The 22038-nt window shown below is 46.1% G+C and overlaps 1 protein-coding gene across 1 annotated transcript in view; it reads left to right on the top strand.

Annotated features, from left to right (window-relative positions):
* The window catches only part of plpp4 (phospholipid phosphatase 4), a 242169-nt gene that overhangs the window by 113840 nt on the left and 106291 nt on the right, over window positions 1-22038 (top strand). Inside the window, exons 3-5 of the mRNA XM_078412844.1 lie at window positions 84-174; window positions 298-361; window positions 18340-18464. Coding sequence (XP_078268970.1) covers window positions 84-174; window positions 298-361; window positions 18340-18464 — 280 coding nt within the window. The remainder of the gene's footprint in view (window positions 1-83; window positions 175-297; window positions 362-18339; window positions 18465-22038) is intronic.

The raw sequence follows: 22038 nt of genomic DNA, 5'->3' as shown, positions 1-22038 counted from the left end.
TTATGAGTTTGCTGTATTCGGTATTAACCTTGTACCTGCAATCTTGGTTGTGCTTCTACCTCTTATGTTTATTGTCCCCACAGGCCATTTCATTCCTCACACCTCTGGCGGTGATCTTTGTGGTCAAAATAATCCGAAGGACAGATAAAACGGAGATTAAAGAGGCCTGTTTAGGTAGAGTATTCACATTCTGTATGTGGTCAAATTATGTTTTAATTTCTCATATTGTTCTGTACATTGTTCTATGTGCTATCAATTTGAATCCATCTGATAATACCTGTATTCTTTCACATTTAGCTGTCTCTCTGGCGCTTGCTCTGAACGGAATCTTTACCAACACGATTAAGCTAATAGTGGGAAGGTAAGGTTTGTGCGTCGTGTTAATGTCAATACCGTGAATTCTATCAAACTAGTTCGCATTGGGTCTGGGAAAATCAATGACACAGCCTGCCATGCAAAAATAGAACCAGATTATACTTGGCAGTGAATAAAAAATATAACAACACTTTCCCTTGTCCATGTTCAGGCCAAGTGTACATTGGGTGGCAAGCAAAATAAACAAAATAACAAGCACAAAGCAGTAATGTTTAAAAAATCAAGAACAAAGAGCCCAGCACCATGGATGGTGAAATTGTGTTCAGCCTGCTATAATTCCATTTTATTTAATTCCTGCATTGAATGGTGACTGAAAGAGATTGAGGTTTCTAATTAACTGGTTCCTCTGTCCCGATTCCTGAACAGAGGTGTCATGTCACTGCATGTAGCCTAGAAACTGACAGCAGCATTTTGCTTTGGGAGGAATTGACAGGCCGGGAGCAGCAGTTTGAAGCAGTTTCTCATCAGCCACTGCCCAGTGTGTCATTGAGGGTTGTGTTTCTGGGTACAGATCACACCCAACGTACTGCATCTGTAAACAACATTTTGATGGCAATCACAGCTTCTGCGCGTCACATTTGCAATGTGCTTAACCAAACCATTTCAAATGGATGGTAGAAACCAGTCACGTCCTTACCTCCCCAAAAGGAAGACTTCACAGTAATAATTAGGTTTAATTAGAATCATAGACTTATACAGCATGGGAATGCTGAGCACATTGACATACTTGAATAATCCTACTTGCCTGCATTTGGCCCATAGTCCTCTAAATCTTTCCTGTCCACATATTTGTCCAAATGTCTTTTAAAATTCATAATTATATCTTTTTTTCTAGCTTCCCCTGGCAGCTCATTACAGACAACCCTTCTGAGTGGAAAAATTGTCCCTGTGGTTCCTCTTATATTCTTCCCTCTCCCCTTAATCCTTTGCCATGGAGTTTCAGAATCCTCTACTCTGGGTAAAAGTCTGTAAGTGTTTATTTTATCTATGCACCTCATGACTTGTACACCTCAATAAAGTCACCCCTCAGCCTCCTACGCTCCAAAGAAAAGGTTCCTGCCTATCCAACCCCTCCCTATAATTCAAGCCCGCTAGCCCAGTTAACATCCGGTGAATATCGTCCACACCCTTTCCAACGTAATGACATCCTTCCTATACAGGGGTGACCAGAACTCCACACAGTAATCCAAGTGTGGTCTCACCTGTGACTTGTACAGCTGCATCATAATATTTCAACTTCTCTATTCAATACCCTTCTTAATGGCAGCCAGTGTACCAAATGCCTCCTTTACCTCTCTGTCCACCTGACTTGGCACTTTTAGGGAACCATGCACCTGTACTCCCAGATCTTTCTGTTCCACATCACTTTCTAGAGCTCTTCCATTTACTGTGTTAGTCCTGCCTTGGTTTAACATATCACAGTGCAACACCTCACACTTGTCAGAATTACTTGTCCCAACTTCCCAGCTGATCAAACTCCTGGTGTAAACATAAATATCCTTCCTTACTGTCCACTATACCAGCAAATTTGGTGTAATCTGTACATTTACTAACAATGTTCATCTACATTATCAATTAATGTCGATAACAAATCGTCGATAACAAACATCAGTAGACCCAGCAGCGCCCCCCACTGGTCAAGGCTGGACGTTGTGCTGGAAGATGGCGTAGAGGAAAGGAAGTTGGTTTTATTGTCCCTGAAGCATCTATATCTTAACAGTGGGACACCAAAGGGAGCAAATTAGAGTGTAAACCATGGATGAACTAAACTCGTTTTGCATATACAGCCTGCCATATTCACAAACCCAGAAATAACCAGTTGACGGTGGCACTGCAATAGGTTAGAGGGCCAACTGACTCCTTCACCAGTCAGAGGCCCCATAATTCTTTCATTGCCATCACTTGCTCCTCTTCACCCATCAGATCTCCCCTGATTAACAAAATGGTTAGGTTACAGACAAAACCTTCCATATGCAGTAGTTTAATTTAGAGTTGAGGTATAGGATAGAAACAAGCTCTTTGGCCCACCCAGTCCACACTGACCATTGATCGCCCATTCGCACCAATTTTATGTTGTGCTACGAATAGCCCAGTCTTATACAGATCTGAACTGACCCTAGCAGTGGGGTATGCCAGTGTGATACAGGGCTAGATCCTTGCCTCGACCACTTGCTGCTCATTCAGTTCAGTTTTACCAGGTTTCCTTGATGCCACAGCGGGTCAAATGCTGTCTTGATGTCGAGGGCCATCTTCCACCTGTGTGCTGATAATTTAATAATTGTTCCACACAAGAGACATTTTTATCATCTTGATAAGTAGAAGAGCAACAGGAGCATTGAGTAATGTGTAATATTGCTCTCCGTGACATCGCATGCAAGTCACACACTAACCCATTTTGTTGTGGTGTTCATTGCCACATTATCTGTGCGTAGCAGGTAAAAGTAAATACTTTTTTCAGACCTTGAAGCTTTCATCATCTTCGCTCACCATGGTTTTGAGGCCAATAATATTTCACTTCTGGAATAAGAAGGGAAAAGTCAATGTCTGCATTCTTTAATAATTCAATTCACCTCATTAACACACCAGAACAAATTTTTAAATGTGTGAATGAGGTGGGAAGATTGATTAGAACTTAATTGGTAGTTTTTTAGAGATTTATTTCTAATCAGAAGTAATATTGCAGTCAAAGAAAATTAATTTTGTGTGAACTAAAGATGAGAACAAATGAACTGGAATCTTGTAAGTGGAGACTGTACAGGAGTCCTATTACAATTCGTAGCATGTAGTCTTATTTTCAGCTGGTTCCCTCCCTGATGCGCCGATAGACGGGTTGATCAGGGGCGACAGCAGTCAAGAAGACAATGGGAGATTGGTAAAATACATGTGGGCTGGGGTTTGGTTTGTGTGAATTGGAGCACTGCACTTCCCAACTTACATAAGAGGTGACTTACATAAACTCGCACTTATGTAAACAATTCACAATAGTTTAGTTTTTTTTAGGTTAGAGAAACAGCGCTGAAACAGGCCCTTCGTCCCACTGAGTCCGCACCAACCTGTAATCCCCGCACACTCGCATTACACTAGGGACAAATCACAATTTTTACCGAAGCCAAGTTACCTACAATCCTATACGTCTTTGGAATGTGGGAGGAAACTGGAGGACCCGGAGAAAACCCAGATAAAACTCCATACAGACAGCGCTTGTCGTCGGGATCACACCCAGTTCTCTGGCGCTGTAAGGCAGCGACTCTACCGCTGCGCCACCGTGCCTTCCCAGGTCACCCTGTTTCCTGAATAAACTGTGTTATGGCAATGGGAGGATGGTGAGAGCTTCCTGTCCACTTCATGGATATAAAAGCGTCACCTGGGCTCGGTGGGAAGACCAACAAGAAGGAGGCAGACGGCGGAGAGCAACTCTCGGTCGAGTCGCCTACACCGTCTACAAGGTGCACCAGCGAGCCCTTCTTCACCATCTGCCCCCTCCTCCTGCTTCCTGCAGTCACCGACATCTTCCACCTCACACTCCTTGGGGAGATGGAGGAGGTGGCGGTGGAGGGGGGAGCGGCGGAGTGGACAAAGCGACGGGAGAAGGAGGAGGCCCTGGCGATGGAGGGGGGAGCGGGCAAAGCATTGGATGACAGGTGGCAGTGGCAGCCGGTGAGAGGGGAGGAAGCCCCACAGTGATCGAGCACGTCCTGCCGATGATGACGGCCTGAAGAAAGCGCAGTCGGCCATGGGGCTACAACGTGAGCCGCAACAACAGCAGCTGGTGAAAGAAGGCTCACTGGTGCCTAGTTCTAAGGTGAAACGACTCATAGTGCTGGAGTAACTCAGCGAGTCAGGCAGAATCTCTGGAGAACATGGATAGGTGACATTTCGGGTCAGGACCCTTCTTCAGACTGATTCGGTCATTTTGTGTATTAACCAGCATCTGCGGTTCTTTGTTTCTGCCTGGTTTTAAAGTGATTCTGACATGCGTAAAATTTGACTTGCTCATGGGTTTACGGAAGGTAACCTCTGCGTAAGTCGGGAAGTGTGCATATTACGGCGAATGCAGCGCCGGAGACTCAGGTTCGATCCTGACTACGGGCGCCATCTGTACGGAGTTTGTACGTTCTCCCCGTGACCTGCGTGGGTTTTCTCCGAGATCTTCGGTTTCCTCACACACTCCAAAGACGTACAGGTTTGTAGGTTAATTGGCTGGGCAAATGTAAAAATTGTCCCTAGTGTGTATAGGATAGTGTTAATGTGCGGGGATCGCTGGGCGGCGCGGACCCGGTGGGCCGAAGGGCCTGTTTCTGCGCTGTATCTCTAAATCTAAATATGTAAATAGTTTAGGGCAGCCATTCAAGACCGCAGAACATCCTAGCCCATGTGCAGTGTCGTAGGAGAATATATATAGTCGTGGAACCAGCTCTTCAGCTCTTCAGAACATGACAGAAAAATAAAATTAATGTTGAATGAAAGCACGCTGACCTTTAATGCCTGAACTTGGTAGTAAGCAACTTGGAGATGGTTGGAGTTGAGTTTGAGATTTACTGGTGCATTGCATCCAACTTACCCGAAAGTCACTATCCTTGTATGTTAGCGTAACCGCTCCAATAAATTCCACAAGGTTATCAGCGGAACTGACCTTCACAGAATGGAACTGCTGTTTGCACTCTCTTGCGCAGTACACAGGAGCTGGAAGTAACATGGAAAAAACCCTGCACGGCTTTTGTATCGCACCAAGAAATTGTCTGGTTGATACAGTGTACTAACATCACAGTGAATGTGCAAAATCTTCTCGAATTCATCAGCCAGAAAACAGAATAATTTATACAAATTAGTGTTTTTATTATTATTTTCATTGTGTGGTTTGGTAAATGGAAATTATGATTAAACATAGCACCAGATAATCAATCATAAGAGGAAACCTCTAAGTAGTTAGTATCATGTTTTGGCAAATTATTTCTGGCAAAGAATCCTAATGTTGCCGCAGAATAATCAGAAATCTGACCTGCTGTGGTAACCTCAATATTTACGTGGCGGGTCCACTGGTCAATGACTATCCATGAAATCTCTAGCAGGATTCTTGGGGATTGTAATGGCAATGAATGCCAAGTGTAGGCGGTTAGATGCCCTTTTATTGGAGATTGGCATAGGATGGCATTCCCTTCGTATTGTAATCAAAGGCTAGCCTAAATATCCAGAGCTGCGGCCTGTCCAGCTGAGTTACTCCAACTTTGTGTGTCTATCTTCAGCCCAAATCATAAGGTCTGTTCATCTCATTGTGTCGTTATTATCCTGCATCCTCTGCAAAGGGGGTTGCATCATTCCACATACCTGCACCGCTATTGTTCCCAACAGGGGAATGGGGAGAAGGCAGGAGAATGGGGTTAGGAGGGAGCGATAGATCAGCCATGATGGAATGACAGGGGAGACTTGATGGGCCGAATGGCCTAATGCTGTTCCTATCACTTATGAAGAAAGGCTGAAGTTGCACAACAGGGGACTGTGCTGTCAGATGTGGATGACTGTTTCTTGCCCTCCTGAAATGTTAGCTTCCCGACTGGCACTCTCAGGATGATTAAAAATCTGTCTTTTTAACTAGTGTTCTACTTCACTCAGAGATATTTTGCATCTGCTAAAGGAGACAGTGATTGATGAGCAACTGAAGAATAGATGGAAATAGTTAAGCATGGTCTCTGTGATCACAAAGCAACTTGGGCACTTTGATGGAAGCATCTTCAGTCCCAATTGCCTGGCCAGAGTATGTTCCAGTGATTGTCAGTGCGTCCTCTTCATGATGGGTTAATGTGCAGGGCCCTGTGTTTCCTTCGCCAAAGGCTTGCTAGTCCCTCCTATCAGACACTCTCTTCTCCCACACCAGGAATGCGCCCTGCTAATTGGCAGCTGCAGACTCCAGCTTCAACACGCAGTACCTGTCAGGATTCATGATATAAATGATAATAATAGCAGGCAGATGGGAACATGTACCTCATAAGTGAAAATGTAAGGAGCTGGTGAGTATTACAGAGTATTATGGAGGCGTCAAACATGGAGTATTACTCCATACATGGAGTATTACAGAGTATTATGGAGGTGTCAAACATGGAGTATTACTCCAAACATGGAGTATTACAGAGTATTATGGAAGCGTCAAACATGGAGTATTACTCCATACATGGAGTATTACAGAGTATTATGGAAGCATCAAACATGGAGTATTACTCCAAACATGGAGTATTACAGAGTATTATGGAGGGGTCAAACATGGAGTATTACTCCAAACATGGAGTATTACAGAGTATTATGGAGGCGTCAAGCATGGACAAGGCCATGTTTGGGGGCTTCTGGGGGAGTAACGTGGTGTATTTGGTTCTAATCACGTAGATAAGTTATGGGAGTGTGTAACACGACGACATCATCAACCTTTGGTTGTTCATAAGTCATAGGAGTAGAATTAGGTCGTTCGGCCCATCGAATCGACTCTGCCAATCATTCAACACTGATCTATCTTTCCCTCTTAACCCCATTCTCCTGCCTTCTCCCTGTAACCTTTGGCACCCTAATCAAGAATAAGCAAGAATAAGCTCTCCCTACATCTTAAACCCTCCAGTCCGGCCAGCGTCATAGTAAACCTCTTCTGCACCAATTCCAATTCCAATTGTTGCTGTTCATCTGTCATAAAGTACACACCCTTATTCAGGTACTCCTGCCACTTTCTAGACTATTTACATAGTTAGGAGCCTACCCGAGCTCCAAGCCCAGTTCATAGTCTCTCCACAATTATAACAGACAATGTGAAAGATTTGCATTTCTAACATGAATTGGCACCAGAAGTTGACATTTGATAGGTTTTTCCACACCTTTGATAACAGGTCCCCACCATGTCAGGTGAGTGCAGAAGGGAGCTTGAATAGAACTGTCAACATTAGCCAGGAAAATGACGCAAAAAATGGTGGCTCTCAACTACAGACAAGCTACGAGTTTACAACGCTGGCGGCACGGTGGCGCAGCGGCAGAGTTGCTGCCTTACAGCGCTTGCAGCGCCAGAGACCCGGGTTCGATGCCGACTACGAGTGCTGTCTGTGCGGAGTTTTACGTTCTCCCCGTGACCGCGTGGGTTTCCTCCGAGATCTTCGGTTTCCTTCCACACTCCAAAGACGTACAGATATGAAGGTAAATTGGCTTGGTATAAATGTAAATTGTCCCTAGTGTGTGTAGGATAGTGTTAATGTGCGGGGATCACAGGTTTATCTCTAAACTAAACTAAACCAAACAAAACTGAGTTTAGTTATTCACATGTTATGGACGGAAATGATGGTCATGGCCGACAAGATTCTAGAGGTGGAAGAACTGACTGAGGAGGATCCACAGGGTTCGAATACTGTAGTGAAAGAGCAACTGGAAGCAATTTTACTCACTGAAATCATCCCCAAGGCATTTTGAACAGTAACTAATCTAATAGCTCGGCAACATGATAAAGGTGGCCCAGTTGCTGGAAGGTGTCCCAAGGCTGGAAAATAACTTTAACCCACAAATGTTTAAGATACCACCCACATCCAGAAAATGGGAGAAACTGGGCAATTATATTTGCAGGGTCAAGGCACAGTAATTCTGCAGAGTTTTTAGATTGTGTACGCTGAGAGACAGATGTGTGTGTGTGGCTTGAATGATGAAAGGATCCAGTCTGAGTTGCTCGACATAGATGCCTCTCACCTCATCAGGCTGGCTAGACTGCAGTATCATTGCCGATGACAGCCAGAAATACCAAAGAATCCCATTCCTTTGCAACCGCACGTTTGATGGTAGCCTCCAGTCAAAAGCCAGTTGCCTTTCACTCCAATCCTCCAACTCATTCCCACTCTGTGGTCCCTTGCACTGCTCCAAGGACACCCACCATAAGCCTGAGGATCAGCAACTCCTCTTGTGTATGGGTACAATGTAGCCTTCGAGACACCAGAACCAAATCAAGAATCTCAGATAACATGCCTTTATGGATCCTATCAGGACTGGCCTGTTCTGCTGTTAAGTCATTCATCTGTAATATCAGCTTTGTTTTTCTCCCGTCTCTGAGACTACCTGATCTCCTGAGCATTCCTGCATTCACCTTGAAAAGGCAATCCTAAACCAATTAGTGCCCTACCTGCACCAAAACACCATCCTGGAAAGTTTCCAGTCAGGTTTCAGAGCCCACCACAGCACAGAGTCTGCCTTGTTGAAGGTACACAACGACCTGCTTCTCGCCATCGACATCGGCGATTGTGCAATCCTGCTCCTTCTCGACCTCAGCGCAGCGTTCGATACAGTGGACCACACCATCCTTATTGACCGTCTCCGGTACGCGGTTGGCATTGATGGCACTGCCCTGCGCTGGTTCGCTTCGTACCTCAAAGATAGGAGTTTCGCCATCAACATAGGCAGTTATTCCTCTGCTCCAGCTAGCCTCTCCTGCGGAGTTCCACAAGGCTCCATCCTAGGCCCCATTCTCTTCTCTCTATACATGCTCCCCCTTGGCCAAATCATTCAAAGGCACGGCATTTCTTTCCACTGCTATGCCGATGACACTCAGCTTTACCTCCCCCTGAAACCCAACAACCAGTCAAATTTAAACAGCCTCTCACACTGCCTTGAGGACATAAAATGTTGGATGGCACAGACCTTCCTCCAATTAAATGAGAGCAAGTCTGAGGTCATCCTATTTGGCCCCCCCGACTCCATCAAATTGATAACAGGCAGTCTTGGAAGCCTATCCTGCCTAGTCAAACCGCATGTCAAAAACCTCGGCATGATATTTGACTCTGCATTAAAATTTGATAAGCAAGTCAACGCTGTGGTAAAAGCCAGCTTCTTCCAACTTCGAACCATAGCTAAAATCAAACCTTTCCTCCAATTCGACGACACAGAAAAAATCATTCACGCTTTCATTTCCTCCCGCCTAGACTACTGCAACTGGGATCAGCCAATCTTCCCTGTCCCGCCTGCAACTGGTCCAAAACGCCGCAGCGAGACTCCTGACGGGTACCCGTAAAAGGGACCACATCACCCCGATTCTGGCCTCTCTCCACTGGCTCCCTGTACGGTACAGAATCAACTTCAAGCTCCTCCTATTCACGTATAAAGCCCTAAATGGACACTCCCCCCCCTACATCAAAAATCTTCTAACCCCCCTCTCTAACTCCAGGTCCCTCAGATCGGCCGACTTGGGGCTATTCACTATCCCGCGGTCTAGGCTTAAACTCAGGGGTGACCGCGCTTTTGCGGTTGCAGCTCCTAGACTGTGGAACAGCATCCATCTCCCCATCAGAACTGCCCCCTCCATCGACTCCTTTAAGTCCAGGCTCAAAACATATTTCTACTCCCTAGCGTTTGAGGCTCATTGAGGAGGCGCTGTGAACTGTTTGCGTGCTACTGTATGTTTTCATTTTTTTTTCTATTGGAACCTAATCAAATGTACAGCACTTTGGTCAACGTGGGTTGTTTTTAAATGTGCTATACAAATAAAATTGACTTGACTTGACTTGACCTTATGGTGCTGTGTCTCGGCACAGCTCTGATCTGCAGGTCAAGGATTGTACTTGTCCCATAGGTTATTCCCTCCGTGGTTTCCCCCCGTCCAGTTATCTAGCTGACAGCTCCAGAAACAGCAGAACCACCTCCGCAAGCCCGGCCTCAGCCCATGATGTACCCATTCTGTGTCTGAAGAAGAGCCCCGACCCGAAACGTCACCTATCCATGTTCTCCAGGGATGCCGCCTGCTCTGCTGTTACTCCAGCACGTTGTGTCCTTTTGTGTAAACCAGCATCTGCAGTGTCTAGAAATTGTTAAGGAATCGGTTGGAGCAGCAGTGAGGACACTGTGTCGAAGCACTGGTCTCCTGTGCATTTCTGAAACAGTGAGGTTGCTACATTCTGAATGAAAGAAAATTGATCCCCTGCAATTCTAGTTTAGTTTAGTTTATTGTCACGTGGCCCAAGGTACATTGAAAAGCTTTTGATCTGTAAGAAACTGGTGAGATTCCCCAAACAAATGTAATTTCACCACGCTTTCGATATTTTGGGGAGTTTTAAGTCAATGATTTTCTTGCCTTTTTCAAGTTATATTTTAATACTGGCTCTGATCAGGAAAAAGAAGGAGGTATGGGCTTGGCATAGGCAGCCGGGATCAAGTGTATCACTGGAGGAGTTTAGTGGACTGAGGACTATACTTAAGAAGGAAAGAAGTAGGGCAAAAAGTTGGGCAGGAGGTTGCAATAGACAATAGACAATAGATGCAGGAGTAGGCCATTCGGCCCTTCGAGCCACCACTGATGTCAGACTAACTGGTCTATAATTTCCCGATTTCTCTCTCCCTCCTTTTTTTAAAAGTGGGATAACATTAGCTACCCTCCAATCCACAGGAACTGATCTTGAATCTATAGAACATTGGAAAATGATCACCATTGCGTCCACAATTTCTAGAGCCACCTCCTTAAGTGCCCTGGGATGTAGATCATCAGGCCCTGGGGATTTATCAGCCTTCAGTCCCATCAGTCTACCCAACACCATTTCCTGTCTAATGTGAATTTCCTTCAGTTCCTCCGTCACCCTAGGATCTCTGACCACTAGAACATCTGGGAGTTTGTTTGTATCTTCCTTAGTGAAGACTGATCCAAAGTATCGGTTCAACCCGTCTGCCATTTCCTTGTTCCCCATAATAAATTCACCTGCTTCTGACTTCAAGGGACCCACATTTGCCTTAACTATTTTTATCCTCTTCACATACCTAAAAAAGCTTTTACTATCCTCCTTTATATTATTGGCTAGCTTACCCTCGTACCTCATATTTTCTCCCTGTATTGCCTTTTTAGTTATCTTCTGTTGCTCTTTAAAAGAGTCCCTATCCTCTGGCTTCCCACTCTTCTTTGCTATGTTATACTTCTTCTCTTTTATTTCTATGCTGTCCTTGACTTCCCTTGTCAGCCACGGGTGCCTCTTACTCCCCTTAGAAACTTTCCTCCTCTTTGGGATGAATTGATCCTGTAACTTCTGCATTATTGCCAGGAATACCTGCCATTGCTGTTCCACCGTCTTCCCTGCTAGGGCCTCCTTCCAGTCAAATCTGGCCAGCTCCTGCCTCATACCTCTGTAATCCCCTTTGCTATACTGTAATACTGACACTTCCGATTTTCCCTTCTCCCACTCAATTTGTAGATTTGACTCTTTTAATGACTCTTTGTAGATAATGGCTCTTTTACCTTGAGTTCCCTTATCAGATCAGGTTCATTACACAACACTAAATCCAGAATTGCCTTCTTCCTGGTAGGCTCCAGTACAAGCTGTTCTAAGAATCCATCTCGGAGGCACTCCACAAAATCCCTTTCCTGGTGTCCAGTGCCAACCTGATTTTCCCAGTCTACCTGCATGTTGAAATCTCCCATGACCACCGTAGCATTACATTTGCCACATGCCAATTTTAGCTCTTGATTCAATTTGCACCCTGTCGAGGCTACTGTTTGGGGGCCTGTAGATAACTCCCATTAGGGGTTTTTTACCCTTACAATTCCTCATTTCTATCCATACTGATTCTACATCTCCTGATTCTATTTCACCCCTTGCAAGGGAGTGAATATCATTCCTTACCAACAGAGCGACCCCACCCCCTCTGCCCACCTGTCTGTCTTTTCGATGGGTCGTATACCTTTGAATATTCAGTTCCCAGCCCTGGTCCTCTTGTAGCCATGTCTCTGTGATTCCCACAACATCATACTTGCCAATGTTTAATTGAGCCTCAAGCTCATCCATTTTATTTTTTATACTTCGCGCATTTAAATACAACGCTTTAACTTCGGTATTCAACCGGTCACCATTGGTCCTGACTTTACTCTCTTATCCCATCTAGAACTTTCCTTCCCATTTATTCGAGTCCTTTGCAATTTCTCATGTATATGCTTCCTCTTTAACTCCATCTTCATATTCCCAATTTGTCAACCCCTCCCCCCCACTCTGGCAAATAAGATGACGGAGAATCCAAAGAGCTTTTATAAGTATACTAGACCAAGTCAAGTCAAGTCAAGTCAAGTCAATTTTATTTGTATAGCACATTTTAAAACAACCCACGTTGACCAAAGTGCTGTACATCTGATTAGGTACTAAGGAAAAAAAATGAAACATACAGTAGCACGCAAACAGTTCAAAGCGCCTCCTCAATGAGCCTCAAACGCTAGGGAGTAGAAATAGGTTTTGAGCCTGGACTTAAAGGAGTCGATGGATGGGGCAGTTCTGATGGGGAGAGGGATGCTGTTCCACAGTCTAGGAGCTGCAACCGCAAAAGCGCGGTCACCCCTGAGCTTAAGCCTAGACCGCAGGATAGTGAGTAGCCCCAAGTCGACCGACCTGAGGGACCTGGAGTTAGAGAGGGGGGTTAGAAGATTTTTGATGTAGGGGGGGGGGAATGTCCATTTAGGGCTTTATACGTGAATAGGAGGAGCTTGAAGTTGATTCTGTACCGTACAGGGAGCCAGTGGAGAGAGGCCAGAATCGGGGTGATGTGGTCCCTTTTACGGGTACCCGTCAGGAGTCTCGCTGCGGCGTTTTGGACCAGTTGCAGGCGGGACAGGGAAGATTGGCTGATCCCAGTGTATAGGGAGTTGCAGTAGTCTAGGCGGGAGGAAATGAAAGCGTGAATGATTTTTTCTGTGTCGTCGAATTGGAGGAAAGGTTTGATTTTAGCTATGGTTCGAAGTTGGAGGAAGCTGGCTTTTACCACAGCGTTGACTTGCTTATCAAATTTTAATGCAGAGTCAAATATCATGCCGAGGTTTTTGACATGCGGTTTGACTAGGCAGGATAGACTTCCAAGACTGCCTGTTATCGATTTGATGGAGTCGGGGGGGCCGAATAGGATGACCTCAGACTTGCTCTCATTTAATTGGAGGAAGTTCTGTGCCATCCAACATTTTATGTCCTCAAGGCAGTGTAAGAGGCTGTTTAAATTTGACTGGTTGTTGGGTTTCAGGGGGAGGTAAAGCTGAGTGTCATCGGCATAGCAGTGGAAAGAAATGCCGTGCCTATGAATGATTTGGCCAAGGGGGAGCATGTATAGAGAGAAGAGAATGGGGCCTAGGATGGAGCCTTGTGGAACTCCGCAGGAGAGGCTAGCTGGAGCAGAGGAATAACTGCCTATGTTGATGGCGAAACTCCTATCTTTGAGGTACGAAGCGAACCAGCTCAGGGCAGTGCCATCAATGCCAACCGCGTACCGGAGACGGTCAATAAGGATGGTGTGGTCCACTGTATCGAACGCTGCGCTGAGGTCGAGAAGGAGCAGGATTGCACAGTCGCCGGTGTCGATGGCGAGAAGCAGGTCGTTATGTACCTTCAACAAGGCAGACTCTGTGCTGTGGTGGGCTCTGAAACCTGACTGGAAACTTTCCAGGATGGTGTTTTGGTGCAGGTAGGGCACTAATTGGTTTAGAATTGTCTTTTCAAGGACTTTTGACAGGAATGGCAGTTTGGAAATGGGTCTGTAGTTGCTAGGCAAGGTGGGGTCTAGGTTAGGTTTTTTCAGTAGGGGCTGGACCACCGCGTGCTTGAAACTGGTTGGAACAGTGCCAGTGGCCAGAGAACTGTTGATAATAGAGAGGATGCTGGGACCGGCTATTGCAATGACATCCTTCAGAAGGGCTGTGGGGGCAGGATCAAGGGGGCAGGTTGCAGGAGTGGACCCATTGGGCCCAAACCTCTCCTGCATTGGTACAGCACCCTCTCCTCACCCCCCTCCCATCTTCGCCCTCCCCTTCCTCCCTCCCCCTTCTCCCCTCCCCCCCTCCTCCCCCCTCCCTTCCTCCTCCCTCCCTCCCCTCCTCCCCCCCTCCCTCCACCCCCCTCTCCCTACCCTCCCCCCTCCCCTCCACTCCATCCCCTTCAACCCCCATCCTCCTCCCCCCTCCCTCCACCCCCTCCCTCCCTCCCTCCCCCTCCCTCCCTAGGAGATAGATTTAAACTTTAAAATGTGAATAACAAAAAATATAATTTCAATGAAACTTCTTCCATTAGCACCAAAGGGACGACGGTGAGCAAGGTGGGCCTAAAATTGTCATGCTATCGTGTACCGTTTTGGCTATAGTTCAGGAACAAACAAACAAACAAACGTGAGTTTGTTTTAGTATATAGAGGAAGGGAAAGAGAGCAACCAGGGAGATACCTTACCCATGTCGAACGATGATCCATGTAGCTCAGCAAGGGCTCCACAAATTTAATTTAGCTTCCCACATCATTCTCAGATATATCTAATCACTCCCAGGAGATTTATCTACCTTCGTACGCGTTAGATAAAGCACCTCCTTTATCACCTCCTGTGTTTAATGACGACTCGTAAATCTCAGTTTAGCAATTCTCCCACCCACTCGAATAGTCTCCCTCCGCTCGAATACAACAGTCCTGATCCAAAATATCATCTGTCAATTCCCACCACAGGATGCAGCCTGACCCACTGAGTTCCTCCTGCCTTTTGCTTTCCTCTCTGAATTCCAGCATCTGCAGTTTACCCTGTCTCTGCTTAGTTTAAATGCTGTGTACGTGAGATATTTTTTCTAATGTTTGCATGTTTTCAGAATGCTTGATGCACCTCCTTATTGTATTTTCCAAAACAGCATTCCCATCCTCATGTGTACACTTAAACACAGCTCCTAAACTGATTCCTTACACAGAATTTACAATCACATGTGCATTCTATGACCGTTTCTGAATGCAAATAGAATTCCAAAATCAATAGCAAATTATCGCACTAATATGAATAATCAGTCTTCTAATCGGCCTACTAAACTCATTGTACAACCTCCCATTACATTGAGTGGCCTCTTGTGAACGGCTATAATTTTCTATTAGTTTCAGCATACTTGAGTCCGAATCGGTCACATGAATCCTTAATCCTGAAAGGTACATTAGCAGTGCATGGTACTGCTTAATTGCACCAATTCAATACTTTGAGTGCAGGATCGCTGGGCATCAATGCAACAACCTTCTGTTCCATCTTGTTGACCCTTGCTGTGCAAGGGTATTGTTTTGTTTAGAGACACAACATGGAAACAGGCCCTTCGGCCCACCGAGTCATAGAGTCGTTCAGCGTGGAATCAGGCCCTTCAGCCCAACGAGTCTGCGCTGACCAACGATTACCCGGACACTAGTTTTATCTTACACCCTAGGGTTAATTTACAGAAGTCAGTTACCCTACAAACCGGCACATCCTTGGAATGTGGGAGGAAACCGGAGCACCCGGGGGAAACCCACCCGTTCACGGGGAGAACGTACAAACTCCATACAGACAGCACCTGCAGTCAGGCTCATACACGGGGGTCTGGTGCTGCAAGGCAGCAACTCATCTGCTGCGCCACCGTGCTGCGCCACCGTGCTGCGCCACCGTGCTGCGCCTAGTTGACCAACAATCATGGTTCTGTAGCGACAGGGAATTGGAATGGGCAGAAGCTGAAGAAACAATTTTTAAAACCCTCTGATCGATCTGGCGGCGTATACATAACATTAAGATAATTTACTTGGTTTACAACTTTAATTCCTGAAGATTTCAGAGTTTCAACTCTATATTTTTCTAATAGATTGGTATAAATTGCATCTTCATTAGAATTTCAATTTGAAACCAAGATGTCTTTACAAATGAATCAACATGGTCTCAATGAGGCAAATTGCCACGCAAACATATACTTTTAAAGCAATAAATCATGTGTCCAAGTAATATGTTTAAAGTCTGGTGTCCAGACATCTGGGAGTGCCAGCAGGCCTTGGAGAATAGAGCACAAGTGTTCAATGAAATGGTCGCCTAGTCTATGCTTGCATACATTCCCATGGGTAAACTTATCACAGTCCACTGACACTCAATAAAGCCATTTAGTGTTACTGCTGATGAGTTAACATCACTTCTCTGTGACAAATTAACATGAGTGGTTTCCATTACAAATACATTAAGCAAATGGGCGGCACGGTGGCGCAGGGGTGGAGTTGCTAACATGCAGCGCCAGAGACCCATGTTCGATCCTGACTATGGGTTCTGTCTGTACGGCGTATGTAAGTTCTTCCCATGACTGCGTGGGTTTTCTCCGGGCCACTCCAGTTTCCTCCCACGCTCCACAGACGTAGAGGTCTGTAGGTTAATTGGCTTCAGTAAAAATTGTCCCTCGGATAGTGCTAGTGTATGGGGATCGCTGGTCGGTGCAGGCTCAGTGGGTCGAAGGGCCTGTTTCTGCGCTGTATCTTTAAACTAAACTAAACTAAAGTATAAAACCCAAAAGTGAAATGGTGAACAGAATAGCAGACTTTCGATGATGGGCTAATTTACAGTTGCAAACCACAGGCTTGATCATCCTTATTTTTTCACTTGTTTTGGATGAAGCCAACATCTTGTGTCAGCATTTGTTTGACTATCTTTGAGGCAGAAGGCTCCTATCCAACCATAAAAATGTGAGCACAAGACTGCAGGATGACACTTCTGCATGCATTATGCAAACCTTCATTGCAATTTGAAGGCCAACAAAGTGCACTTCTTTAGCTGAGCAATGTAAAGCCACAGTTCAAGTTTTGCTTCTGCGGGTGATGTGTGTGAAGATAAACACAAAATGCTGAAGTGACACAGGCAGCACATCTGGAGAGAAGGAATGGGTGGCGTTTCGGGTCGAGACCCTTCTTCAGAATGATGTCAGAGCAGGCTTCAGTAAAAATAGTCCTCTAACATCAGTCTGAAGAAGGGTCTCGACCCGAAACGTCACCCATTCGTTCTCTCCAGAGATGCTGCCTGTCCCGCTGAGTTACTCCAGCATTTTGTGTCTATCTTCGATTTAAACCAGCATCTGCAGTTCCTTCCTACGTGTATGTGTGTGCGCCTGAAAATTGTACATATGGAATGTGGTGAGTGGATATGGTAATTAATTCACAAACATGCACATTATATCATATCATATCATATATATACAGCCGGAAAAAGGCCTTTTCGGCCCTCCAAGTCCGTGCCGCCCAGTGATCCCCGCACATTAACACTATCCTACACCCACTGGGGACAATTTTTACATTTACCCAGCCAATTAACCTACATACCTGTACGTCTTTGGAGTGTGGGAGGAAACCGAAGATCTCGGAGAAAACCCACGCAGGTCACGGGGAGAACGTACAAACTCCTTACAGTGCAGCACCCGTAGTCAGGATCGAACCTGAGTCTCCGGTGCTGCATTCGCTGTAAAGCAGCAACTCTACCGCTGCGCTACCGTGCCGTTGCAGAGAATTGGTTGCAGAGAAACCTTTTTATGCTTCCATCACTGTCGACATTTTTTGTAGCATAGGAGAGACTATCTTCACTTAATCTGCACATCCTTCTTCACGATAACACACCAATGAACTCCATTTTTCATCATCGCTTGGAATAAGTACAACTTTCAGAAGAACATCACTTAAAATGATGTTTTTTGGGTAGATTTGTAAGTCCGTTGCAAGGTAATCGCTAACCCATCGTGGTGTTTGCCAGTCAAGGTACTTTAGTTTTCCAAATCACAAAACCATGGTAAAATCTCATGCTGTGGTGTAGCGGTAGAGTTGCTGCCTTACACCTCCAGAGACCCAGGTTCGATCCTGACTACGGGTGCTGTTTGTACAGAGTTTGTACGTTCTCCCTGTGACCATGTGGGTTTTCTCCGGGTGCTCTACTGGATTCCTCACACATTCCAAAGACATTCAGGTTTGTAGGTTAATTGGCTTCGGTAAAGATTGCAAATTGTCCTGAGTGTGTAGGATAGTGCGAGTGTACGGGGATCCCTGGACGCCGGGATGCGGTGGGCCTACGATGTGCAGCTGTGTAGGTTAATTGGCTTCTGTTAGTGGTCCATAGAGTGTAGGATAGAACTAGTGCATGGATGATTGCTGGTCGGCACGCACTCAGTGGGCAGAAGGGCCATTCTCCGTGCTGCATCTCTAAACTTAACTGGACATTTTGTTTTAACAGACCGCGTCCTGATTTCTTCAACCGTTGTTTCCCTGATGGTGTGATGAACCCTGAGATGCACTGCACAGGTGACCCGGATGTCGTTTCAGAGGGAAGAAAGAGCTTCCCAAGCAGCCACTCATCTTGTAAGTCGGAAATAATTCTCTCTGTTTCAGTTGTGCTCCTTGGCATTCATCCTGCACCATGTTCCACCTCACTGGCACGGATCCTCAGGTATCCACTGCCCTTCTCCTGCTGGCTGGCAGGCCAGCTCCGATATGTATTCCGCTCCACAATTGATGTAACGGTGTAACTTTGATAAAGCATTTGCTGATTCCCTGTGATAACGGATTTAAATTTGAAAAGGAACATTTTGGATGAGATCAGTTAAAGCATCTTTTTCATCTTAAAGCAAAACTCTACATTGGTGCAAAAAAGAGACTGGAGCGCTGGAGTAGCTCAGCGGGTGTGGTAGCTCAGTGAGTGGAGTAGCTCAGTGAGTGGAGTAGCTCAGCGAGTGGAGTAGCTCAGTGAGTGGAGTAGCTCAGTGAGTGGAGTAGCTCAGCGAGTGGAGTAGCTCACCGGGTGGAGTAGCTCAGTGAGTGGAGTAGCTCAACGGGTGGAGTAGCTCAGTGAGTGGAGTAGCTCAGTGACTGGAGTAGCTCAGCGGGTGGAGTAACGCAGTGAGTGGAGTAGCTCAGTGAGTGGAGTAGCTCAGTGAGTGGAGTAGCTCAACGGGTGGAGTAACTCAGTGAGTGGAGTAACTCAGTGAGTGGAGTAACTCAGCGGGTGCAGTAACTCAGCGGGTGCAGTAACTCAGTGAGTGGAGTAACTCAGTGAGTGGAGTAACTCAGCGGGTGCAGTAACTCAGCGGGTGCAGTAACTCAGTGAGTGGAGTAACTCAGTGAGTGGAGTAGCTCAATGAGTGGAGTAGCTCACCGGGTGGAGCAACTCAGCGAGTAGAGCAGCTCAGCGGGTGGAGCAGCTCAGCGGGTGGAGCAGCTCAGCGGGTGGAGCAGCTCAGCGGGTCAGGCGGCAGCATCTCTGGAGCACATGGATAGGTGTTGTTTCAGTTCGGCACCCCTTGTCAAGTAACCCTGCGGGCCAGGCAGCATCTCCAGAGAAACCTCTCAAAATCAAAAACTGTCTTTCGTAAAGGTCAACTGAAGAAGGAATGTCAGACCAAAGGTATCGTTATGCACTTTGTAGAATTGAATCCATGGTAATATGGTAAAATGTATCGATGGGGTTTCACTTGTTCTGCTATTGTTCCTCTGTGCGCAGGTGAGTAAAGGCAAAAGGGGAACACTTCAAAGGGCATCACCAGTGTGCAGCTGAGGTTTCTGGCAACGCTCTGTGGCGGAATTCTCCCAAAGTTCAGTCGTTGTGAGTTCACGGCCACAAATGCCACAAGCGCTTGTAAAGCTGCCACAAGTAAGAGTTTCATTGTCGTGGGCCCAGTGCATGTGACAATTAAACAGTCATGACCCTTGATACACACTAAAAGCTGGAGTAACTCAGCGGGACAGGCAGCATCTCTGGAGAGAAGGAATGGTGGAGGTTTCGGGTCGAGACCCTTCTTCAGGTTCTTGACCCTTGACTTGTTACATCTGTTACATGGCCACCATTTTTTCCTCCTCTCCCTGCAATAGTAAAGATGCTTTGGTACTCGAAGAAGGCCAGTTAACTCATCAAATGTGTCAGCTGCAAAACAAAAACCCTGCTGGAGGAATTCAGCAGGTCAGGCAGTACCTGTGGAGGCAGAGGGGTGGACAATGTTTTTGGCTCACGTCCCTGCATCAGGGCTGGGAGTGGCGAAGGGAGGGAGTCACTGTAAAGTGGTAAGAGGGAGGGATGAAACGGGGGGCTGGCAGGTGATAAGTGGAACCAGGTGAGGAGGGGGACGATGGGTGGATGGAGCCAGGTGGGGGTGGGGGCAAGGGTGAAGTTGGAACTCAGTGGCTGGTGGGTAGAAACGGAAAAGAAGAGAAATACAATGTGTCAGCTCATGCTGGAGGAAACCGAGACAACCCCTACTGACTTGGCCCGTCCCCAGAGCTTTGTATGTTCCCTAGGTTCTGAAACTGGACCACTTTTTTCACCTTAAACAATTCAGTCACCTTTCCTTTCCCATGGCAAAGAATTACTTATTGATAGGACTCTATACATGCAAATGTTTCCTTTTGCTACTAGACCAAGTTGACCCGTTGGGGCCAAACCTCACCTGCATTGGTGCAGCACACTCTCCTCCCCCCTCCCCCTCCTCCCCATCCCCTCCCCCCTCCCCCTTCCTCCCCCCCTTCCCCGTCCCCCTCCTCCTTCCTCAGCTCCCCCTCCCCCTTCCCCCCCCTTCCCCTCCCGCCCAACTCCATCCCCCTCAAACCCCCTTATCCTCCCTCCTCCTCCTCCCTCCGCCCCCCCCCCTCTCTCCCTAGGAGATAGATTTAAACTTTAAAATGTGAATAACCTTAAAAATATAACCGATTTCAATGAAATTTCTTCCATTGGCACCAAAGGGATGACGGTGAGTAAGGTGGGCCTAAAATTGTCGCGCTGTCATGTACCGTTTTGGCTGTAGTTCAGGAACAAACAAACAAACAAACAAACGAGAGTTTTAGTATATAGATTTTATAAAAGGACAACTTTGGCTGATTTGAAATATTTCCAATTGATTTACTTGATAATGAAAATCAAAAAATTGCAGATGCTGGAAATCTGTCTCCATTTACTGAGTACTTATGAAGAAAAAGAATCAATGAGCAATATGATAACTGTACAATATGATATATGTTTAACACCAAAGGAAATTTATTTTTCTAATGTGCTGCACTGAACAACTGATGTAACAGATGTGTAGGGGAAAATATAAGAGTATTAAAAAAATCCTCGCATAACAAGATACGTCTATCAATGTCTTTTACTGGGTACCATTTCATTATGCAACGTTGCTCTGTATTTCAATCTACAATCAGCATTGGTCATGCTGTTGTTTTGTTCATTGAACTGAGAACAGAAGCTGAGAGGAAATCAGTTGAAGTTAACTCAATTAAAACAGAATGTGTTGGAAACAGCCAGCAAGTCAGGAAGCATCAGTGGAAAGAGAAAGGATTAAACATGTGTAGGAAGGAACTGCAGATGCTGGTTTAAACGAAGATAGATGCAAAAACCTGGAGTAACTCAGCGGGTCAGGCAGCATCTCTGGAGAGAAGGGGACTGAAGAAGGGTCTCGACTCAAAACATCACCTATTCCTTTTCTCCGGAGATGCTGCGTGTCCCACTGAGTTACTCCAGTTTTTTATGTCTATAACAGGATTAAACATACTGTCTTAAACCCTCTGTCAGTTCCTGTAATGTATGCAACGTTTGAATAATTTGTCATCAGGATGTAAATACGGGCGGGCTTTTCATTAAATAAAGAGAGACGACTTACAGAACTCTTGAGGGCTGGACGCCCCTTTATTGTGCGAGTCACAATGGAGCAATACCCAGACATTACATGGTGTCAGAAGTGAATAAATGGCAGGACTCAAGCCACCGGGACCACTCTCCAAGCAAGGGAACTTTGCCAAGAGTAATAATAACTGGATGAGGGCGTTCCAGCTGTGCGAGACGACGACGGAGCTGACCGGTAGGCCAGAAAAGATTCAGTGTGCGACGTTACTCCACGTAGTGGGGCCGGCCGCTCAGCAGATTTAAGAGGCCTTTCAGTTCGCCCCGGAG

Source organism: Rhinoraja longicauda, chromosome 16 (assembly GCF_053455715.1).
Source record: "Rhinoraja longicauda isolate Sanriku21f chromosome 16, sRhiLon1.1, whole genome shotgun sequence".
NCBI classification, from domain to species: Eukaryota; Metazoa; Chordata; class Chondrichthyes; order Rajiformes; family Arhynchobatidae; genus Rhinoraja; species Rhinoraja longicauda.
This window is presented reverse-complemented; position numbering and strand designations above follow the sequence as displayed.